At 39.4% G+C, this 24571-nt stretch overlaps 1 protein-coding gene across 1 annotated transcript in view; it reads right to left on the reverse strand.

The window, feature by feature from the left end:
- Window positions 1-24571, reverse strand: part of Rp1 (RP1 axonemal microtubule associated) — a 294119-nt gene that overhangs the window by 123326 nt on the left and 146222 nt on the right. The window contains exons 7-8 of the mRNA XM_037202448.1: window positions 5466-5617; window positions 1995-2073 (exon numbers count right to left, since the gene is read on the reverse strand). Coding sequence (XP_037058343.1) covers window positions 1995-2073; window positions 5466-5617 — 231 coding nt within the window. The remainder of the gene's footprint in view (window positions 1-1994; window positions 2074-5465; window positions 5618-24571) is intronic.

Genomic DNA, 24571 nt, shown 5'->3' on the forward strand with positions numbered 1-24571 from the left:
TGTCCTCAGTGCTAGGGATTGGACCTCCCCTTCTCCATGTACTAGAAACACTCTCCACTTTCATGTTGGACTTCCCAGTTACTACAACAGTAAGAAGTAAATCTGTGGTCTTTATAAATTACCAGGTCTGAGCTATTTTGAAACAGACTATAACAGAGATGTTGAGAACCTAAAGCCTATTAATGTGAGCCTCTGCAAAAATCAGACAATAAAGATATTACTGTAACACTGTGTTAGATTATAATTATAGGAAGGATTTTCATTTTGCTTCAAAATTGTAGAAAAAACTGAAAGTGTACGAGGAACTGAATTTGATAATTTTTATTAAATTTTAGATTTTATTACATTATAATTATAAAATGTGGCTTTTGAGGGAAATTTATTGTGGTATTTTTCTTTTAATTTTATAAAGAAAATAAGGGTATTTGACTCATAGTTTTGAAAAATAAAATTCCAACAGAATGGTCCAGCTCTCATATTACCCACAGAGATTTCATTTGGGGCCTGATGAAATATAAAATGGTTCATGGGGTTTTAAGTGAAGATGCCATTCTGCACAGCTCACACACTTGAAGGTATAACTAAGTACCTGGAAAACCTTCCAAATTCTGAAACGTGATAGAATTCTATTGTGTACTTTTTTTTATTTCTTCTTGATTCTTCATATATTTGCTTGAATGTTGTTTGTTAAATAAGTTCTCACTAGTTTTAAAGCCTCATTGAGAATCATAAATGTTAACAGAAATTTTCTTTCCTATACCTTTTAATGATTGTCACATTGAATTTTACTTTATCATATAAGATTATGAATAAACTTGCTTCATTTTATTTACATATTCATATTATATCATACTCATATAATAATTGGAACTGACATATTTAATGTCTCCTGAGTATAACACATGATTCAAAGTGGAAATTTTTCAGGCTGAGAATTTCTACCCTTGTTTAGAAAAGTTAACTCTGAAATGAGGCAAAATATGACTATGTGGCTCTCCAAATGCTATATCAGGGCAGTATTGTAGAAGCTACTTGGAAGTCCTCTTACTCCTGGAGGAGTGAATCATCACTTGACAGTTAAACCAGCTGACAGCTAACAAAATAACAATATGCAAATAATTGATATCTGATTAAACTCCAAATAAATTTTGTCCAAGAGAGAAGACTACTTCAAAGGTGTATTTTTACAGTTTATAAGAAACTGATCCTATTTTATTTACTTTATGGATCTTATCTGCTGTGCTTTCTAATCTCACTAATTATATATTTATATTTGGGGGGCTTTTGTAACCTCTTTAAACCAGCTTTGATAACCTGCCAATTCTCCCCTTCATTATTGAAACATACATTCACTTTATATTTGTGCAAGACCTTTGTTCCTAATGTGGAAATAATACTGACACATTTTAGTAAATCACTGTTTATATGCATTATAGTTTTGTTTTTCAGTATGTATCCTTTAATCAAATGGCATTTCTTTATATTATTGTTGTTTATATAATACAGTAAATAAGTTCATTAGAAATGTTTTAATTATCTCACAGAGTTAATGGGAAAACTGGGAAGACTCATGAGCAAGATGGAAGTAGGAAACATAGCCAAGTCCTCACTGCTAAGACATGTTTCTGAACTCATCACTGTTGGACAACGAGGAGTCTTTTATGGTTGTCCCCATCATGGGTATCCTCCACATCATTCACACCCCAGATGCCTCTTTATAAATGATTCTTTCTGGCATCCCAGGCCTATCATGTGGCATCCACTCAGTCAGCTTATACCATTTTGAAGAAAATACATCAATTTTATAGGAGATCTGGGGAATATATTTTCATTTCAATAATATGTAATAGAATCCTCTTTTCCTTCCTTAGTCCCTTCCTTCTCTAAAGATTATCTTTCTAGAAGTTATTCTGACTGTTTACTAGAGTCGTGCAGAGTTTTATATGGATGAACTAGAAGCAGACATCCATTAGAGCTCTGTGAATGAGCCTTACCTGGGCCAAGTCCATCATGGCCTATTACAATCTTGCATAAATTTCCAAGATTTACAGCCTCTAGGAAGAAGGTATCAATCTGCAACCAATAAGAAAAAAACTCTAATTAGATGTGGATTATAATTTTGATTCTTATTGAAATATAAATTCAGATGTGGCAAAATTCAATTGTAAAAGGTATGTTCATTTAGAAAAGATACAAATCTGTCTACAGTAAGAAAATAAAGACAAGTTGTGAGTATGATCTGGCTGTGACACTGATCACCTGATTGACAGCAGGATTAATTCAGCTGATGTGGCTGCGGTTCTAAATCCATTTGAGTTGACAATTAAGATTAACAATCACATCCCTGTAACAGGATTTGACTATACACTTAATGCCCCAGCTTCCAGCCACTGTCCACGGGTGAATCATTTTAACCTCCATTGAAGAGCTGACAGCACAAGCAACTGGGACTAGGATGCAGGCACTTCATACAGCTAAGCATCTGTCTTTAGAGTTGATGGGATCTGAAGGCCCTTGGTTGCAATAAGGAAAATAACAAAAGAATTGAAAGTGTGCATTCTGAAGAGGAGTACAAGCATCTGCCATAGAATTTCTCCTGGGTGTTATCAAGACAATGAGAGAGAACCTAGAGCTCCCAGGTTCTCTGAGGAGAAAAGGAACTAGATTATTTGGAACACACCCAGCTGCTTCTCACAGACTGGCTTCCGTCCTGCCTATTAGGGCACTGACAAACTTAGCAATAACTTGGTGTTCTGGGAGAGATAAAACACAGAACATTTGGACATAAACAACATTTTTAAACTCTCCCTGATGATGCAGGCCCATAATCTCCTACCAGAGAAATTAAGGCAAGAGGATTTCAAATTCAAGGACAGCTTCCTTGGCTACATCCTAGACAAACTGAGACCCAGTGAGTTAAAAAAAAAAAAAATTGTTTCAGCAAAAAGAGGACAGACATTATATCTAAGTGATACAGCAGTTGCCTGTACACAGTCATAGATACAACAGTAACAGTAAAAAATTAAATAATGAAAAATAAACAAGAGTTTAGACTAGCATCAAGTCTGAGGCAGGCAAGTCTACTTCCTGTATTAAGTCAGACTGACAACATGGGGCATGTGGTTCTTATCTAGGGCTTGAACCAATATATAAAATCCAGAAATATAAACAAGCAAGGTGATGTGCTCTAAACAAATGACAAAATAAATCATAAATTAGTCCTAATGAAATGGAGAGAGTTAAGTTAGTCAAGAGAGAATTAAAAGTAACAGTCATAAAGATTTTAGGCAGGAGGAGCAGAGACTAAACAAAGTAAAAATTTCAATAATGAGGAAGTACAAAGAGAGGTTCAGGTCCACAGGCACAAATAGCTTCCCTTTTTGCCATTGTTGAGCTTTTGTGTTTTTCTTTTTGAGATTATAATACAATTACATTTCTTCCTTCGCTTTTTTTCCTTCCAAATCCTCTTAAGTAGCTCTATCTGCTCTCCTTCAAATTCTTGGCCTCTTTTATTCAATAATTATTATTGTATGCATATATGAATATGTATATGCGCATATAATATATTCTTAAATATAGCCTATTGAATCCATATAATGTTCCTTGTACGTATATTTTCAGAGATGATCATTCGGACTGGACTTTTGGACTGTGCTTTTCTCTGGGGAAGACTGCCTCCGCATTCCAAGCTTTGCCTTAGTTGCCTATAGTTCTTTGTGTGGGGTTCAAGGTTTGAAGGATTCCCCCTGTACACTTATTTGATGTCATCCTTATTCAGCTCACTCATGGTGGTCCTATTGGTGAGACATTAAAGGTGTAGCTTCTGAGGTTGCTAGGAGACACAACATAACAGCAAACTCTCTGACCCTCTGCTTCCTGCCACCTTTCTGCCCCCTCTTCCACAACGTTACCTGAACCTTAGGCACAAATAACTCCTATGATTCAACAATAAAAAACAAAATTAACCCACTTTAAAACATTGACAATTCTTTCTATGAAAATTGACACTAAGCATATGAGAATTGTTTAATATCACTAGTTATTAGAGAAATGTAAACTAAATCTAAAATAATCTATAATCCATGCCCACAAGAATAACTGTTGCTTAAGAAAGAAAATAACCAGGAATCCTTATCATTGCCCATCATTGATAAAACTGTAAAATATTATAACCACTATTGGAAACAAGATGGCATTTTCTCCAAGATTAAAAACAAACTACCATATAGCCCAGTAGTTCCCTATTCAAAGTAACTGAAGAAATTTTCTCAAGAATATTTGTAATTCCATATATTATTTACAATATTCACAAAGTGATGGCAACCCATATATCTACCCATGAATGTATTTATATACAGTGTTGTGTTATATACCCATAATTTAATATTAATCCGTGTTTAAAAGAAGAAAATACTATCACATCTAACTTTATAGATGCAATTTAAAGACATTGTGCTAAGTGAAAAAAGCCAGTCATAAAAATTACTGTAATTCAATTCATATGAGGTATTTAAAGTAATCAGTTCACATAAACAGAACAGGAAAAGTAAATTGAGGAATTTTTATTGAATAATTATAGATTTATAGCTTCAGAAAATGAAAGCATTTTAGAAAACATGTACATGTGACTATAGATTCTTCTTGTTTTATGATAGGGTTAAATTACAACAAATCAATTGTAAGTTAAAAATACATTTAATACATCTAATCTATGGAACATCTGAGCTCAGCAATATGTTTACTGGAAAGCCTTGTCTGTTGTTCCAACAAATATGTGGCTAGGTAGGTACTATGGCTCACGGCTGTCCTTCAGCTTTGCTTAAGTATCCCACTCTGGGTTCCAAATACAAAGAAAACATAAATAAAAGTTAAAAATTTAAGGCCTGATATCTGCTCAGTGCATGTGACTTTCACCTCCAACTTTATATCTTATTATTGGAAATTTCAAGTCAAATCATCTAAGAGGTATACCATCTACTTGTCTTTGTTTTCTGTTGAAACAATAGAACACTCAGATCAAAATCAACCCAAGGAAGAAAGGGTTCACTTGACTTCTACATCCCAATCACCATTTGTCATTGAGGGAAATCCAGTCAGAAAATCAAGTAGGAGCAGAGGCTTGAACCATGGAGGAAAGTTGCTTACTGGTTTGCTGTTTTTGTATATAACTCAGGACTGCCTGCCCTGGGGTTGTTCCACCCACATTGGGCTATGGCCCTCACACCAATCCTTAATCAAGAAAATGTCCCACAGACATGCACACAGTCTGATCTGTTAGGGACAATTCCTGAAATGATGTTCCTTCTTGCAGGGTATCTTTAGTTTGTTTCATCTTGGCAAAAACTAACCAACATACTAGTGAACTATGTGTTTCAAATGCACAGGATGGCTACTGTGGCAAATCCCACATGTTTTTACCACAATAATATTTTAAAAACCAAACAAAGTAATTTTTGTTTACTCACTTGTCCTCTTAAAAACATTAAAGTGCTCTTTGATCTAGAGAGTTTCCTGGATCCTGTATCTCCTTTTTCCCCATAGACAGAAAGGTAGACATTTGCTACAGTTCCAGCATTCCAGAGCTCACCTGTTGTAATATACACCTCATATTTAGTCACTGTCAACAAAAGAAAATAAATTTAAGTTTTAAGTGCAACGAATTACTGACATAATTGAAGACATAGTCATAAATATAATCCAGAACCCAAACTTTAGGTAAGATGTAACAAAATACGCCACCTAAGCACTACCATGTAATGCAGCCAAGAAAGCTCAACAGAATGCATGAGCATTCTGAGGTGACCTGCTGCAGAAGCACATGGAGAAGACCCAATTGTAAAGTAACACCACACATCAGTTTAACATTTTCTTTCTTCCTTAGCCTGGACTCAGTGTACGAGAAACCTGGAGGTAGGCACGAGAGCCTAGACCCAGAGAACTCAGAATTCTGGAGTTTTGACTCAGAAAGCAAGAGATATAGCCACTAGTATAAAGACATTCTACCCTTCTCCCCATTTTCCAGCCTCTGGAATCCCAGTGTCTGAACCCAAAAGCCAAGAACTCACATTTTGGAAGAGAGGAAGCTTCCCTTCTGTTCAGTGGAGCTAGACTACAATAGATTGAGCCATCAACTCCTAATGCCTATTTTACTTTTTCTTCTCTAGACACAGGAAGACTGGAAGCACATTGGACAGTACAATTAAACCCCAGCTTTTCAGCTACAGGAACAAAAAGATCTTGGATCTATAAAGATTTAAAGTACTAAATAGATATTTGAACCACAGTCCACAAAAGATAGATTGGAATTTGTGGCCTGGAACTAACCAGTGTAGTCAACTGCATTTTAAAGTGAAACTATTAACATTCTTTATAAAATTTATTAAGTAGAAACTCATATCTCCAGTGTCCAAAAGACCGTATGAAATTACTCAAGACAATTAGCAATCATAAAAATTGCAACTGATGTGGGTGAAGAGTCTAAAGAGACATGATTGGTGAGGTGGCAGCATCTTTGGCTCACAGGTGAGAGATCCAGTATCATAAACAAAGACTTTAGAACATTGATCATATAAATGCCCCCACCAATAATTGTGAAGGCTCTTAAAACAAAACAAACAAACAAACAAAAAAAAAAAAACAGAAAGTCTCAGTAGCAGAGGAACCAAAAATTTAAAGAAGATCCAATTAAAATTTTCAGAACTGTCAAAATCTTTCAATTTGAAATTCACTTAATAGTCTCACAATCAGACTGGAAAGGAAGGAGAACATTGATGAGAAATGCTAAGTAATCAGAGGCTCCTGAACCTGTGGGAGAGCAAAAAATCTAATGCTCATGCATGATACTCCAGAGGAGAAGAGTCTGAGCCAGCGTTCTGTGCACTCTGCACCATCTTCCACGTGAGTTCCATCCTTGGTATTTGAACATCAATGATCTTTTCACATGTACCACTCATATAGAAGTGGGGTTTGTAATGAGGAACCACTGAGAGTTATACTTATTTTGGAGTACAGGTACTTTTGAAATCATCCTCTGAAGGTTAATAACATTTCTCCATTAAAATAATACCTCAGAGATATGAGTGGTCTGGTTCTAGACTACTGCATTAAAGTCACACAATTTTTCGTTTTCCTACTATATATAAGAGTTACATTCACAGTGACCAGGACCAGTGCCACAAACCGGTATTCCCAGACTGAGGCAGGAAATCAGCTGAACCCTGATATTCAAGGCCAACATATTTTAGTCTAAATTTCATTTTTAAATACTATTTTCAAACTATATTATATTCTATTTAATACAATTTAATGGCATTTAGTCTAAAAATGTGTGTGTATTATTATAAAACACATCATTGGTGAAAATAAAAAACTGAAAATCATCAGAGCCATCTCTCAATCATTCTATCTTTTGCCAATGGAGGCCCTTGCTTTATGTTAATGGTGGCCATCTGCTCATGGTAGGGTAGCTGTGGCAATGTGTTTAACAAAATAACCACACTGACTGATTCTCCTTCTGACAAAGACTTTATAGCACAAAATACATTCGGGCAGAATTTTCCCACACTGGACTTTCTTTCAAAATTATAGTCAGTCCTCTCAAATCATCATGTTGCTATATCAAGTATATTAATATACTATTCTAAAGCTATTGCTATTTCAACAAAGCTCATAAATTCTTCACCAAGAATACTTCTCTCACAAAACCATTTTTTTTTATCCACAAAAGATAATTGTTCATTATTTAAGGTTTTGTCCTGAGATTGCATCAAGCAATTCAGTCACATCTATTGTCTCAGTTAGGGTTTCTATTGCTTCGATAAAACACCATGACCAAAAGGCGAGGTGGGGAGTGAATGGTTTATTTGGCTTACACTTCCACAGCACTGTTCATCATCAAAGGAAGTCAGGACAGGAACTAAAACAGGGCAGAACCTAGAGGCAGAAGCTGATGCAGAGGTCATGGAGGGGTGCCACTTACTGGTTTGCTCTCCATGGCTTGCTCAGTCTGTTTTCTTATAGAACCTAGGACCACCAGCCCAGAATGGCACCACCCACAATGGGCTGGGCCTTTTCCCCTCAATCATTAATTAAGAAAATGTCCTAAATCCAGGTCTTATGGAGGCATTTTCTCAATTGAGGTTCTCTTCTTTCAGATAACTCTAGTTTGTGTCAAGTAGGCATAAACTACCCAGCACATCTACTTTGAATTACGTAGCAAATCCCACCATATCTGCTTTGAAGTCTCCAACTTCTGAAGTAATCCTTGAAGGTTACAATCAACTTATCCAAACTATTGTTAATGTAGAATTTTAATCTCTATTCATAATGGTATATTGAGTGGTGACTCCTTTGTAGGAGATTTTGCTAAGATCTATCAGAAGAATCAATATCTGTTGCAATCACATGAAATGTATTTCTTACACATTATGACTTAAAGTAGAAACAATTCTTTGGTCCATGAGCTACATAAAGGATGTTGTGTTAATGACATGAGAACATTAATCTTACTGTGCATTTCCATCAGAGCTATTGGCTGACCAATAGCATTGTCAGTGAGCAGTAATGTTTCTAAAGGATTTTTTTTCTAAACAGTGTGTTTAAACAGTGCTCTTAAAATATTCAACAATTCATATTGTAAACAGATGTCCTGTCATCCAGGCTTTGCTGTTACATTTGTACAACACAGACAGGTACAGTAGACTGAGTATCACCCACAGTGCTCTGGGAATTTCAGAATAGTAAATGACCACTGACTTCAAAGTAAAGTGGCCAAAATGAATCCCCTAACAAGACAATCAGTCTGTTTTTTAAGTTTTGAAGACAAATAATGATTTTTCTCTAGGTAAGGAAGACATAGATAGCATCTTCTTCCAATACAAAGTGAAAGCTTCATTATAGTGTAACTGACAGTCTTATCTTATCATTTATCACTTATCTTAGCTGGATCTTGCAGAGAACTAGTGAAGGCTTCTGCATCAGTGCTAACAGCTTTATTATACGTCCATGTTAGAGAGACACTTTCTTTTATCAAACCTAATGAAACAACCTCTGTAGCTTCCAAATTTTCTTCAGAAGTTTTCTCACTTCCTTCAGCATTTACATAATTCAAGATAGTTAAGTTCTTGGTCAGGGATAAGCTATAACTTAAAAAAATGTGGCTGGTTTGATTTTCTGTAGGGACCACTAAAACTTTATAATAGCCTTAATGATATTTTGTTCCTATCATTTGTGTGTTCACTGTAGCAACAATTTTAATTTCTTTCAAGAGGTTTTGTATTCATTGTTCAACTAACTGATTGCAAAAAGCCTGTTTTCAAGTTCTCTGGACCTGAGACATTCCTTCCTCACTACACGTAGTCACTTCTATCTTTTTTATTTAAAATTAGACATGCAACTTGCCCTTGCATTCAAACACTTAGAGACCACTGTAGCACTATTAAATGACCTAACTCCAAAAATGTTATGCCTCAGGAGAGGGAGATAGTTAAGAAGATGGCTTGTGATCTGAGCAATAAACACACACACACACACACACACACACACACACACACACACACATTTGTCTAATACGTTTGTTGATTATGAACATAGTTTGGGGTGCATTAAAACAATTATAATAATAACATCAAAGATCACAGATCACATAACATAATGAATAAACATGAGAACATTTGGAATATTATGAAAACTACCAAGCAAAATGAGACTTGGGGAAACACACCAAGTGAACACACCATTAGAAACACGGCAACTATAGGACAGGTGCAAGAGAGTTGTCTAAACCTTCAATTAAAACAAAAACAATACATCAGTAAAATAAGATGTACTTGTATTTTATGCTTCAAATTTCTTTAAGAAAATAAAAAGCAACTAAATAGCTCATATTGTTAACACCAAAAGAAGGAAATGGAAGAGAAATGTCACCTTCTAATCAAAAGAGTATTTGTTCTGTACACAAGAATGAAGAGAACAAATATAAAAGTGAATTAGAGATTTCCTCATCAATTGACATATTAACTTATTGAAAACAATATGGATCCAGCCCATACTGTTCTCTCCCAAGGTCCATAGAAGATTCTATCAACCTGCTGAGGATTTAACTGTAGACAAATTTCTAAACAGTCTTATTAAATAAGAAACGCAGAGCCAAATACAGGGGTGAAAGCCTTTAGAGATCAGAGAAATAGTGATGACCACCAGCTAACCTTAGTTTACCATGTCACCATAGCTTCCCCAGACAGAGCTTCTTCCTGTCTAACTTGTGCCTTTTTTGCCTCCAGGTCTCTATGGTTGGTATTGGGATTAAAGGCGTGTGTCACCACACTTGGCTGTTCCCTAGTATATCCTTGAACACACAGAGAATCTGCATGCCATGTAATCGGATTAAAGGTATGTGCCACCACTGCCTGACTTCTGTTTATGGCTGTGACCTCTGATCTCCTGACAAACTTTATTTATTAACATACAAATGAAACATCACCACATTTCAGCACAAATAAAATATCACCACATCTAATTTAAGGAATATTAAATGAATCTAAGCACACTGAGTTCTTTCATCTATCCACTTTATTCTCCTAAATTCAATTCTATCTACACAGCTTCTTTTCTTTTCTCATACTTAGCTCCTTTCAGTCCTTTTTTCTGCTGTACTCTCACTGTTCTAAACTTAGTTCTTTCTCATCTTCATCCTCATCTTTGTTCTTCTAAATCAATTCTCCTCAAGTGCTATGGGGGAACTGGTATATATACACAAGCAGTAATACTTTAACAATGCAATGTGAGGTTTGAAGTTTTCAGGGTTGTAGAGAGAGGTGATAAGGATCCACACATAAAAAAAAAAATTGTCAGCTTTGATGAACAACCCAAAGAGGTGAGTGACTAAAAGGGAGTTCTCTGGTAGGGTCAACTAAAGGCTAAGATCAATTAGGTAATTCTAAAAAGTAATTTATGTGTTCAAACTATAATCTAGACGTGGTTGGGTAAAATGTTAGGAGTCTATATACTGCTTTCTGGTAGGGCAGGGGAATGTATGCTCGGTTGCCAGGCAACCTACGTCAGAGCATGTTGCATTTGGTTAGTAAAAGCACTTTCATTGGTAGTAATTGCTAAAGGGGAGAATCTAGGAATAGCACCTGGCTGAGGAGGATTAAAACTTAATTTGCACAAGAAACGAAGCTTGGTACCTACTGTCCACCTGGCCTTGTCAGAAATCTCCTTTGGTCAGTGGGAAATAATTACCTTAACTCAGTAACTAGCAGATGGCTAAAACATCATCCCAGAAATGTGAGCAGTAAATCTCTTAAAATAGGGTCTTGTGTAAATCAACCAGGATGAGGTAAGGAGTTGATGATTTAATTACTAGTGGTTATTTTCTCTATTTGTGGAAAAGATGAGCTAATGTTTATCTATCTGCATTTGTCCTTGAATAAAAAGTTATCTTAGCTGAAGTACTTTTGTCTAGAGAATGTTAATAAAAAACACAGCTGGGGAAAGTTATCCAATTACCCCAAATGTATGGGGGAAGTTGTGGCCATAAAATTGAGATGTAATCATGAGATTACATGTACACATTACATGGAAGTGCATGGTCATGGGGAGATATCATAGCTGTTGTTACACAAGAAGTTTACAACAAGAAACAGCCAATTCATACAAGTGGCAGTAATTCCATAATGCCTTGTGTGATGGTTTCCTCTAACAGAACCCTTAGTTCTGATAGGTTGACCTTCTGAACTCTAGTTGTCACCTGGTCTTTTGCTACCAGCAGCTCTCAATATTCGCTTAGGAGTATGTAGAAACCACAGAGGTTTCCTAGTGAGAACTTACTTAGGGTCCAAGAATCAAAGCTTGCTTTACTCTGCAGGGCTGCATAAGGGGATATTTTGACCATGGTGTGTGGTTATCTGGTGTTTGGAAGGGTCTACACTTGGCTGTGCAGTGTGCTTTGATCTATCAAAGGGGAGGCCCTTTGCCCCGTCCCTTGGCATTGTTATAAAAAACTCTTTTGAATAAAGGGAAAGGGCCATTGGGTATTGACCCAGGTCCTCTCAAGGCTATCCTGTATTTCTATCTTTCTCCTCTTCGCTATCTTTCTATCTAATATTTTCTTATCTCTCTACCTCCTCATAAGAATTCTTGAAAGGTGAGAGCTGGCTTCCCACATGAGTCAATTTTAGAAACTAAAACACAAAATGGTTCATTTTTAAATGCCCATAGGTCATCAGAGATAGCACAAAAGCAAGCCTTGATCTACATTCCCCTAGAAATACCATCATAATGATACCCAGAACAGCTAGCTCTATGAGAACTACAAAAAATTAGGTAAATTGTCCTTGCACCCAGTTCAGCTCAAACATCAGAGGATACTCACTGAAGCTGGCAGGAACATGAGTGGCATTTTTCCATGGCTAAGCTCCTTTCCAAGCCTAGCACATATACTGTGACTAAGTTTGCTTTACACCTGGGTATGCAAGGGTGTTGCATATTTAACATCAATAAAATGAGACAAATCAGCATAATTAAAGACAAATATTGTATAACCATCCCATTAATGTAGGAAATGTTTGTTTTACATATCCTTTTTTCTTAAAAAAAAAAAAAAAAAGCTTTCATCACAAGAAAACCCTTCAGCTGAACTGAGGAAGTAGGCCATGTCTGGGTCTGTCACTCTACTGCAACCAGGGTCTGTGTTGATGTCAGTGACTCCTGTTACCATCAAAAGCTGAGTGGATATCCAAGGTCTGGGCTGCCACCTGGGTACTTGGTATTTGGAGGCCATGTAGCCACTTGGGCCATGCTGATCTGGGGGATCTGCAATGCCAACTAAGTCCACAATGACATTTGGCCTCGGCTGTACCAAGAACCATGTCTGAATCCATGGTCCTACTGCAACCTGAGTCTGTGCTGATGTCTGTGGCTCCTGTTGCCACCAAAGGCCACACTGATTCGAAAGATCTGAGCCTCCATCTCTGGCCTTCTTGGTACCCGAGGGATGTGCTGCTTGCCAGTCCCATACAGACCTGAAAAATATGCACTGCCACTCATGGCTAGGGCATCATATGGGCCTGAACTGTAGCCAGGGCCATGTCTCGGTCCATGGCCCTGCCACAGACAGGACCTGCACTGATGTCTGGCACCATAGAAAACAGTGGGCCCACACCTGGGCCAGATGGGGGGTGGAGGGCCACACTGCCATTGGGTTCATGCTGATCTAAGTGACCTGTGCTGCCACCCGGGGCCATGGTGCCATCAGGGCCTAACCTGCTGCAAGGGGCCATATCTGGGTCCATGGCCTTACTGAAGCCATGGTCTGTTTCAATGTCTGCAGCTTCTGTTACTATCGAAAGCAGTGAGAATAGGGCTGCATAAAGTTGGTTCTACCCCTCCCTAACTGCACCACTCTAGTGAGTAGGCCCTACACCTCCCCAGAGCGGTACAGTAGAGCTATCCTTGCTGACAGGGGTGTGGGTGAGCCAGCCCTAAATGTGTGAGAATGGGAGAGCTCTGAATAGTCTGACATGTTGTGTCAGGGACAAGGAAAAAATACCCTCCTTTCTCCTCACCCTCGCCCCTTGCCACCTACTGCAGGCAGGAAAAGCTGGTTTCAGGGTCACAAGACTGGGAGAGCTGATCTTGCCCCTCTCTGGCTGCAGCACTCAGCAGAGTGGGCCCTCCATCTAGCCTCGGCAGCATAACAGAGCTGATTCTGTTGGAGCAGGCACAGGTGAGTGGCCCCAGGGCATAAGAGCAGGAGTACTGACCCCACCCCACCCCATCTGCCATGTGGTGGCATTGGTGAGGAAAAAATTGCCCTCCCTCCCCTCATCCTCGCCACCTGCAACTGGCGAGAGAGCTAGTCCTGAAGCCCGGAGAGTGGGAGAACTGGGGCCCTGCCACTCACCAGCTGCAGCAAACCAGAGAGCTGGCACAGCACCTTGGCTGGGCAGCACACTGGAGCTGACCCTGTTGACAGCCAGGGGTGAGCTGGGCCTGTAGGCATGAGAGCAAGAGAGCTGCCCCTGTTCCCTCCCCAGTATGCCATTGAATGGCAAGGGTAGGGGAAATATGCCCTCTCCCCCAAACACCCCCTCTTGCCACCTGCAACAGGTGGAAGAGACAACCTCAGGGGCATGAGGATGGAAGAGCCAGCCCTGCTCTCCTCACCAAGTGCCGCAATCAGGAGAGCTGGCCCTGCACCTCACCTGGGCAAAACAGTAGAGCTGGCCCTGGTGGTGTGGGTGTGGGTGAGCCAGACCCGAGGCCTGAGAGCAGAACTGGCCCTGCACCTCACCTGGGCAGAACAGTAGAGCTGGCCCTGGTGGTGTGGGTGTGGGTGAGCCAGACCTGAGGCCTGAGAGCAGAACTGGCCCCACTCCTTGCTGTCTGTTACACTGGGTGAGCTAGTAGGGGCAGTGCTGGAGAGCTCACCTGGGTGGTGACATTGAGGGAAAGCTGGAGCTGGTGGGCTGACCAGCCCAGCTACCACCAGGCCCAGAACCAGGACTATAAGGTAGCCCACCCCATCACCCATCACATCCATGAACTGCTTGCACATGTGAAGGGCTACAGATTCAAAGCTACAGGACCTCCAGAACACAAGGCAACAACAGGATAGCCAAGAAAAGTTTCGGTGAGGGCCCAGTATTGAGAGTGTAGCAGAAACCAGAGACCTCAAACCAGAACAGTGATATGAATGAACAGTATGCCGTGTGACTCACTATATCATACTACGGCTTCCATGCCGAGATTTTTTTGTTTTGTTTTGTTTTTTGGAGGTTTTTCTGCTTGTTTGTTTGACTTTTAAATTTTGTTTTAGGGGAGGTTGCAAGGGCAGAGAGTGGAAGCAAGGAGATGGGGAGATGAATGGGATCAGGATGCATGATATGAACCAATCAAAGAATCAATGAAAGGAATCACATAGAATCAATAGAAGCAAAAAGACTCAATAAAAGTTTTTTTGAAGAAAGAAAGAGGAAGGAAGGAAGGAAGGAAGGAAGGAAGGAGGGAGGGAGGGAGGGAGGGAGGGAGGGAGGGAGGGAGGGAGGGAAGGAAGGAAGGAAGGAAGGAAGGAAGGAAGGAAGGAAGGAAGGAAGGAAGGAAGGAAGGAAAACCCTTCAGCTTACATGCAGAGTGGAAGACAGAAAGAGTTCCTCTAAAATCAGAAACAAGATAAATCTATCAGCTGTTAGACTTCCATTTTAAACATCAGTGGAAGTTAGAGCTAGAACAATGAGGATAAATCAACAGGAGGCTCTTGTTTCAGAAGAAAATAGTCTCGTATACATAAAACCCAAAAGGTTACACACAGTAAAATCTGGTAAAACAACAAAACTACATTCAAAGCTAGTTGTATTACTATACATTCACAATGAGCAGTCCAAAAAGGAAATAAAGAAAATAGTTATATTTTCCCAAATCTTTTTATTAAATATTTTATTTAAAATTCATGTATGCATATAATGTGTTTGGATCCAACCCATGCCTTATTTCATTTGATCCAATTCCTCCTCTATCCCCTCCTGCTTTTTCCTACCAACTTCCTGTGAACTCTCTCTACAGTTCATTTAGTAATATGTGTGTGTGTGTGTGTGTGTGTGTGTGTGTGTGTGTGTGTGTGTGTGTGTAAATGGGTGTGGCACCATTGACTGAAACATGGTAACTTCTCAAGACCTGCATACCTCAAAAGAAGTGCTGTCCTTACAATAATCATTAATTACCAACAGCCCCTCAAATAGAGATGTGATTTCTTGACTCTCTTCCCCATCCACTCTGCAACTCTAGCTGCCTTGATCTTATGCAGACAGTCAGAGCCACTGCGAGTTCTTCTATGCAACTGGGCCATCACAGGCAGCAAACACTCCTTTTTTACTGCAGACATTCACTCCCTCTAGCACTTTACAAACTTCCCACACCTTCTCCACAACAATCCCCAAGCCTTGGGTGTAATATAGATGTCCCATTTAGAGATGAGCACTTCACAGTCTCCTAGTCTCTGCATGTTGACCATTGTTGTTCACTATATTAATCATCATCTACTGAAAGAAGAAACTCTCTGATACAGGTTGAGAAATACTCTTCTCTACATGTATATTTGAAATTTATTTGGAAGAATCTAGGAGCATTTTATTACTATGTCCATTCAGCAGAACAACAGTACAAGGTTCTATGTGGTGATATTTTATCTGTGTACCCCAATGAAGTTTACCTGGAGGTCTGTATAGACAGACAAGAAGTAACAGAGCTGGGCAGGAAGAGGAATTGATGTAGCTGGATGGAGAGAGGAAATGAGATGGCAAAACAGAAAGGTATATAGGCGTGGGTATACAGGAAGTAGTCTCTTTGGCTGAGGATCTCCAAGTGGTGAGAACATGGCTGGCTTCATTCTGCTTTTCTGATCTCTTGGTTTTAACCCCAATATCTGGCTCCAGGTTTTTTATTAATAAGACTGTTTAGCAATTTGTCTTACAGTTCTAGGCTTTCCCATAAGGCATATGACCTTAGCAGCCACAGGTTTCAGCCCAGTTCACAGTAGTAGGCATTCCATCTTATGAAGCAGACTTCAAATGCAATCAGAAAGTACTTGTTATTTCCATAATACTCTTGCAACTATTGCACCTGTAGGCATGTATTTCCAGGCCAGTAGTTATTATATCTCTGTATGATATATTAGTATATCATACAGTTCACAGACAGATTATGACATTTCTTCCCTGGTAGCATGCATAGAATCTCCCAGCACTATGAAAGCCATCCAGTAGAGATGAAGCTTCCAGCTTGACTTCCCCATACCCTATGGCTCAGGTGTTTGGTGTATTCAGAAACAGGGTCTGATTATCAAGTTCTGTAGGGTAGCCAAGAGCAATGGCAATAGCCTGTAACATCTGAATGACTATGAGATCTTAATGACCAACAACTCAAAAAGAATTAACACATACCTGGCACTGGGTTTTATTTGACAAACAATGGTATCTGAGGGAGGCATTGCCCCTCGTTATAGGATAACTTCACTTAAACCCCCTTTCTACATATATGTGAATATTTTAGGAAGTTTATGTAGAAGGATATTTTCATATGGCACAGTCAAAGGTCTTTAGTGTTAGTCATTCTTCCCACACTTCCTTCCTAACCTGTCCTCCCATCTGTCACCGCAGTTACCCTTTGTCCCATTGCTCCCTTTTCCCTCATTACCTCTTGCATTCTATCTCTTTTTCTTGAAATCCCATACCCCCTAGTTCCTTCCTAGTTTCCTGACTTCTAGAGATACTCCAATTTAAGCACACACATATCTAAAGATTCAAAGATGAAATCACTGCATTTATAAAAAGTCTCAAAGAGAATGAAATATTTAAAACTAAATTCAACCAAGACAACAAAATACTTGTCACTGGAAACTACAAAACAATCCTGAAATAAATTAAACATTAGAACAAACAGAATGATGGTCCATGATTATAAATGAAGTAATTAATATTTTTAAAAGTCTAGATTACCCAGAGAAATCTAAAGACTCACTGTAATCAGTATAAAAATTTAGCATGAACTTCTATTGAAATAAAAAGTAAAATAAAATGCATTATTATCTAGGCATTCCCTAGATAATTAAACTACCTTGAAGAAGAACAAAATGCCCTCACTACTTCATTCTTCTTGATTTTAAGACATACTACAGAGAGAAAGTAATGTAGCATACTGCAAAATGGTAGAATACAATAATAGAGAGTGCAGAAATAGCACTTAAATTCAAAGTCAAGTAATTTCAACAAGTATGAGAAAACTATACAGTAGAGGATGACAACCTCTTCAGTAAAAAGTATTGGTAAGGTAGCTATCTACATGATAAATATTATATAAATATTATACATGATAAATATTATACACAGAAAATAATCCAAAATGCACTGAGGACCTACACACAAGATCTAAGACAATAAACTGCAATAAAATATAGAGAAAGGGCTGGTATATCAAATTTCACAGTGATTTCTCAGGCAAGAGAGCAAAATAATAGGCAACAAAAGCAAAAGCAGAGACAAGCATACTATATCAAACTTGAAATATTCCACATTGTGCAAGAAGCAGTCAAGAACGTGGATAAGCAGGAATTGTGGGGAAAATTGCAAATTGTATATTTATTAAGAAGTTAATATACAAGCCGGGCGATGGTGGCGCACACCTTTAATCCCAGCACTGGGGAGGCAGAGCCAGGTGGATCTCTGTGAGTTCGAGGCCAGCCTGGGCTACCAAGTGAGTTCCAGGAAAGGCGCAAAGCTACACAGAGAAACCCTGTCTTGAAAAACCAAAAAAAAAAAAAAAAAAAAAAAAAAAAAAAAAAAAAAGTTAATATACAGATGCTGTGGATATTGTTCTATATAAATAAAACACTGATGGCCAATGACCAGGCAGGAGGTAGGTGGGACAAGGAGAGAGGAGAATTCTGGGAAGCGGAAGGCTGAAGGAGACACACTGCAGCCACTGCCAGGAGAAGAGCATGTAGAGACGCCGGTAAGCCACCAGCCACGTGGCAAGGTATAGATTTATAGAAATGGGTTAATATAAGATAAAAGAACAGTTAGCAAGAAGCCTGCCACGGCCATACAGTTTATAAGTGATATAAGCGTCTGAGTGATTATTTTATAAGTGGATTGTGGGACTGCGGGGCTTGGGGAACCTGGAGAGAAGCCCTCCAGCTACAAATGGCGCCCAACGGCTCGAGTTTCCACCTTAAACCTGAGAATATTTAATAACCAATTCTAAACAGAGCCAAAACCAGGTTCCTGCTTCTTGTCTCATATGAGCAGCTAGACGCCGCAAAACGCAGGTTTGAACACTGGCGGGTTCCTGGCGAGTGCGTTTGACCAGCAGTATGGCGGAAATGAGGGGTCTGCCAGAGGCACATTATGCTGTGTAGTAGATTTAGTCTTTACTAGTATTTTTTTTAAAAAAAGGTTTCTGGGCTACATGCTGCTTTGATAAAAGCTTAGACCCACTATTTCTGAGACTTGATGACTCCCAGAGCTGGCGGAAAACGTACCACTGCCATGTTGGGAAGCTGAAGTGGGCGGAGCCAGCAGCCACAGCGCTGTTTCAGGCTTAGAAGGATGCAGTTTAAAGCAATAGGCTCACAAAAAGACTGATTCAGATAACATCGTTTACAATGTGTGTAAAATATACGTAGGCTTGAAAGAGACAAAAAATTAATGTAAAAAGACACGTAAAGATGAATATTACACAGACAATCTAGATTGTGTTGTCTTTGGGATTTTTAACTGCAAAAAAACATTTGATCAAAAAAGATGCTGAATTAAACCAATATGTATATTTTAAAGGTAACTTGACTTCAAAATTTGGATTTAAGGATATGTTGCTTTGGAAAAGAGGTTCTGCTTTTGTTTCCACAGAAAGCCAGAGGCTATGGATTTGTTCCAGATTAAGATACATCAGGTTTCACCAGCCAAGACCCCCTGAAAGGTCTCCGATGACACCATGGCCCAGATGATCCAACATCCAGAGCGGTTTCAAGGCAACTGGTTCAAACAATACAGCCTCACGGACTACCCCATAGGTCTAAAATTTTCTTTGCATCCCCATAAGATACAGCGCCCCCCTCCAGCAGGAAGTAGTAAGACATGCTACGCCCAAATTCCCAAATATACCAAGCTGGCTTTAGAGGTGGAATTGGCTCACTCCCCCTCTAAACCCAGACATATTGCTTTAAAAAAAAAAAGGTTAAGAGATTCTTGTGTCCCAAATCAGAAGAGCCCTCTGGTGTGGGACAGAGAGAAACCAATATTTTTATTTAAAACAGGTTGATTATAAATGTGATCTCTTTCTAAAAAAGAAAAGGGGATATAATATAGATATATAGGAGGATATGGAGATGATAAGATAAAAGGGTAGATTAATGAACCTACTTTTAAAGAACAACTTGTTTAAAATGTTTTACATTGGTATAGATTTTAGTTTATGTTTAAAATGTTTTACATTGGTAAAAATTTTAGTTTATTAATACAAACTTAAAGTTAATTTTGTTATACTGTATATATATATTTCTATTCTTGTTTGAGGTATTATGTTTAACTCATTTAAAATTGTAATGGATGATTAAAAATAGATTAATAATCAGTCATCTATGATAATCATATTTGTAGCCATGTTAGTTAAGTCTTCTAGGTATACATAGATATATTTCAGATAGATAGGTAATCTTCAAACACTTCATAGACCTAGAGAATATGGCATTTAAATAACTTAAAATTCTGTTGATGTGAGACACAATTGCTCCTGGCTGCACCAATTGATCCTGAGAGAATGTTGGGCTTCTAAGACATTTCCATTTGGAAGTTTGTCTTTTGGCACAAAATGGCCTACTGGGCAAAGAACTGCCCTTGCCTTGATGGCTGACAGTACAAATGCAATGCTCTCCTTTCTGGACAAGCGGGACACAAGGAAAGCGACCACTGTACTCTGCCAAGACAGGGTAAGATGGTCTTTCAGAAATCCTGCTTCTGAAAATGGTCTGTCAGATACTCTAGGCCTGTAGCCAATTTGAATGCACCAACAATGCTGAGAAACATTAGGTGACTGTCCAGGCTGCCAGATGTCTTGGTCTACTCTTGCAAGATTCCCGAAGTTGCTTGCATCCGTCTACCATTTCTCAGGTACCATTATGTTCCTTCTCAGGTCTTTGATGTGGTTGAAAACTAGATAGTTGTAATTTCCTCAGTTATGATAAAAGATAAGTTAGATATAAAACCTTAAACTCACAAATATAAGATAGATAGGACATCTTCTTTAATATTGTAACTATAATTCTTGCTCGATAATTGTTTTGTTATATGTAATTTTACCATGTTAAAGTTAAAACCTTCCTTTTTAAAAAAAAGAAAAAAGGGGAAGTGCTGTGGATATTGTTCTATATAAATAAAACACTGATGGCCAATGACCAGGCAGGAGGTAGGTGGGACAAGGAGAGAGGAGAATTCTGGGAAGCGGAAGGCTGAAGGAGACACACTGCAGCCACTGCCAGGAGAAGAGCATGTAGAGACGCCGGTAAGCCACCAGCCACGTGGCAAGGTATAGATTTATAGAAATGGGTTAATATAAGATAAAAGAACAGTTAGCAAGAAGCCTGCCACGGCCATACAGTTTATAAGTGATATAAGCGTCTGAGTGATTATTTTATAAGTGGATTGTGGGACTGCGGGGCTTGGGGAACCTGGAGAGAAGCCCTCCAGCTACATACAGAAAATAGAAGGAACTGTGAAACTCGACAAAAAATTCACAATTTGAAAAGAACAAGTACAGACAATTCTTCAAATAAAATATGTAAATGGCCATGAATCATGAAAACTCAGCATCACTATAGGACCAATTCAAAGAAAAAACAGTAAAAACACTTCACAAGCATTAGAACAGCCAATATGAACAGAACAGAACAGAAACAAGTGCTGCAAAAAATGAGGGGGAAAAAAACTAAAGACAAACAGTAGTGTTGTGGGAATTACTGACCCGGGCCTGCTAGCCAGTTATAAAGGGCAGCTTGGCCTGACGGGCATGGTCTTCTCTGGAGAGACATGACCCGATAAAAAGCCAAGACACTCTGAATGTGGGGGACAGTTATGTGGCTAGATCTGTTTAAGGAGCCTCTGGCAGTGAGACCCAGACTTATTCTGGGTGTATGAAATGGTTTTTTGGAACACATACCCCAGGGTGGGATACCTTGCTCACCTTGACACAGTGGGGAGGGGCTTGGTCCTGCCTTAACTTAGTATGCCAGACTTCCTTGACTCCCCAAGGGAGGCCTTACCCTCTCTGAGGAGTGGATGTGGGGAAGGGGGGATTCGGGGAGGTAGGGGAAACTGGGATTGGTATGTAAAATGAAAAAAAATCTTAAAAATAAATGTCAGGAAAAAATAATCCCCATGGGGTGGGGGAGGAGAAAGTCAAGGCACCGGGACCTCATTCTCTCTTGGACTGTGGAGGACTTGTGAAGCCACGGATCAGTGACCTTCCTGGTCCTTTTTCCTTCACCCACTGAAAATAAGAGGAACGGCAGCACTGTAGCTTTCTTCAGTATCGTGATTGTACTGTATGTACTTCACCTGTTAATAAACCTGACTTGATCCCAGACCCCCATCCCACTTTATCTGGCACCCTTTAATGTGGGGCCTGGTTGACCCACCAACAGCTGCCCACCACAGCCTGCCTCCGAGGCCCGCATCAGTGAGCATCCCACCACCCTGGTGCTCCCTCACCCTCACCCGCTCAGTCGCTCAGTCTTTGCATTCCTCACCCCGCAAGCCTAACCTCTCAGCCTGCTATTGGGCCAGCAATTGTAGCCAAAAAACTCAGGACCACTCCCAGTCTAGCACAAGGGAAACTGGCAGGCAGTTTCTGGTCCCTCAGCCCCTGCCCAGTGGACTTCACTATAGGAGCCCAGCTGCAATAGCCCATACCCCTGAACCATGCGCTAGTCAGTGGTCTCTGAGGAGCTCTGCTCCGCCTGAACCGTGTTCTAGTCGCAGATATCTGAGGAGCCCTGACTTCACCCAGATGCTCAGAGGTCCACAGATGCTGGGCAGACTCTGATCCTGCTGCCCAGTGCATTTTCACTGTAGACAGCTAACCTCCCAACTCCAGCGCAGGCAACTCCAAGACTAGAAGAATCTACTGCAGTGTACAGCTACTCTCTCAAACCAATCTTGTGCAGTGGGAACAAGAGCTGAAATAAAATCTGCTGTGGCTCCGGTGTATACTTCACTTTTTCCTTACTCTACTCCTCTTCTGGGGTCCCTACAGCTCAGCTGGATTTGAGCCTTGCTTGCACAAGCTCGGGAGCTGTTGCAAAGTACTGGGGGCAGGCGGGAAAGTTGTGACACTTATATAATAGCCTTGCCTCCAGTGCCAATTCTTCCTGGCACTCACAGGTGCCAGGTTCGGGGCTAGCCTGAGTGGGATCTCCCCATGAACCAGAAGGCAGTCAACTCTTAGAGCACTAAATCAGCACAGCACTGACTTGGATCTCCCATGGCTGCTATGATGCCACACCTACTCTACCTGCTTGGTCAAACATCAATATTACATCTACAACAATTATCTGAGTATCTGGCCTGCAATGAGTGAATTGACAACTCTTAAAGGGTAAACTAATAAATTAATAAACAAACAAACAAACAAAGAAGATGGAATAAAAGAATAAAGAGAAAGGACAATTTTAGAAACTCTCCCAGGTCAATGGCTGCAAACATCATAATGCAGGGAATTAGAACCCTGCTCATTACAACTATGGACAGGATGTTAGAAAATTTACTGAAGAGATAAGCAATGTAGCTAGGATCAATACAGTTTTGCTCATAACTGTTATTAACCTGGCAATTTATATCTTATCATTAAAAAGCAGTTTGATAACAATGCCAAAAAATGAGAAATTGAATGAAAAATACAGACTTTGGAACAGGGTATGCAAGCCTTGCAAATAGTTACTAAGGAAGATAGGACAGCCTTGACTGATGAGATTAAGACCTTAGAAATACTTACCAATGAGGAAGAAAAATAGCTGATAATAAAGAAGCCTGACATATAGTCACTAAGGAGGAAAAGACAGCCTTGACTGATGAGATAAACCGCTTAGAAGTATTAATCAGTGAAGAGAACAAAAAGGTGATTGATAATATGCAAGCTTTAGAACAGCTTACTATTGAGGAGATACAAGCCCTACAAATGGCAACTACTGGTAAATTCCAAGCCTTAAAAAATGTGTTAGAACTGATAATGAAAGCATTCAGATACAGACAAAAGAATTCAGAGGAAAACTAAACTCACCATTCATTACCTGATAGAATTAGAAAAGAATGGCCTAAGATTGTTAATAGACCAACCATGATTTATCCTATTACCATTTATGAAAGGCCATAAAATAACAAGTATTTCCAAGGTTATACAGAATTTAAGTGGGATCCTATACAAATTTTTGACTTAAAAATATTAAGGAAGCAATAATTTCCTATGGTATGCATTCAACATATGAGAGGCAGATGTTGAATACATGGTCCTCTTGGAACAAATACTTCAAACAACTGGAAACAATTAGTCACAGCAGTATTAGAATATGGTCCTCAGTAAGAATGGAACAGCTGTTTGAGAGAAGCAGCTAAGGCCCTTAAACAGCAAAGTAAGGTTAGAAGGATACCCTTAACTCCTCTTTGGGACTCCTCAAATCACCCAACTGCTTCTCTGTGTTCTTCTCTAAAACTCACTAATGATGGTAGTACCCCTCATTAGGATCCTCCTTCTCCTCACCTTATGTCTCTGCAATGTGTTCAAAACCAGATAACCAAATCACCCACTAGTTATAACTAACTCCTCCTAACCTGTTCATCTTCTTCCCTATCCTCTGCTGAAGCAGAGGCCACACTATGACTTGGATAAGCCTCTGTCCAGCAGACAGAAGATAGAGGAGACTAGCAACACTCCCTATAATCAATAAAAGGCTGGTATGACAGGCTGGCCCAAATCCCTGGCCAAGAGGGAATCAGCTCCTTCCATGGGAAAAAACTGCACATTCTGCATG

The sequence above is a fragment of the Peromyscus leucopus genome, chromosome 2 (genome assembly GCF_004664715.2).
Source record: "Peromyscus leucopus breed LL Stock chromosome 2, UCI_PerLeu_2.1, whole genome shotgun sequence".
NCBI lineage: Eukaryota > Metazoa > Chordata > Mammalia > Rodentia > Cricetidae > Peromyscus > Peromyscus leucopus.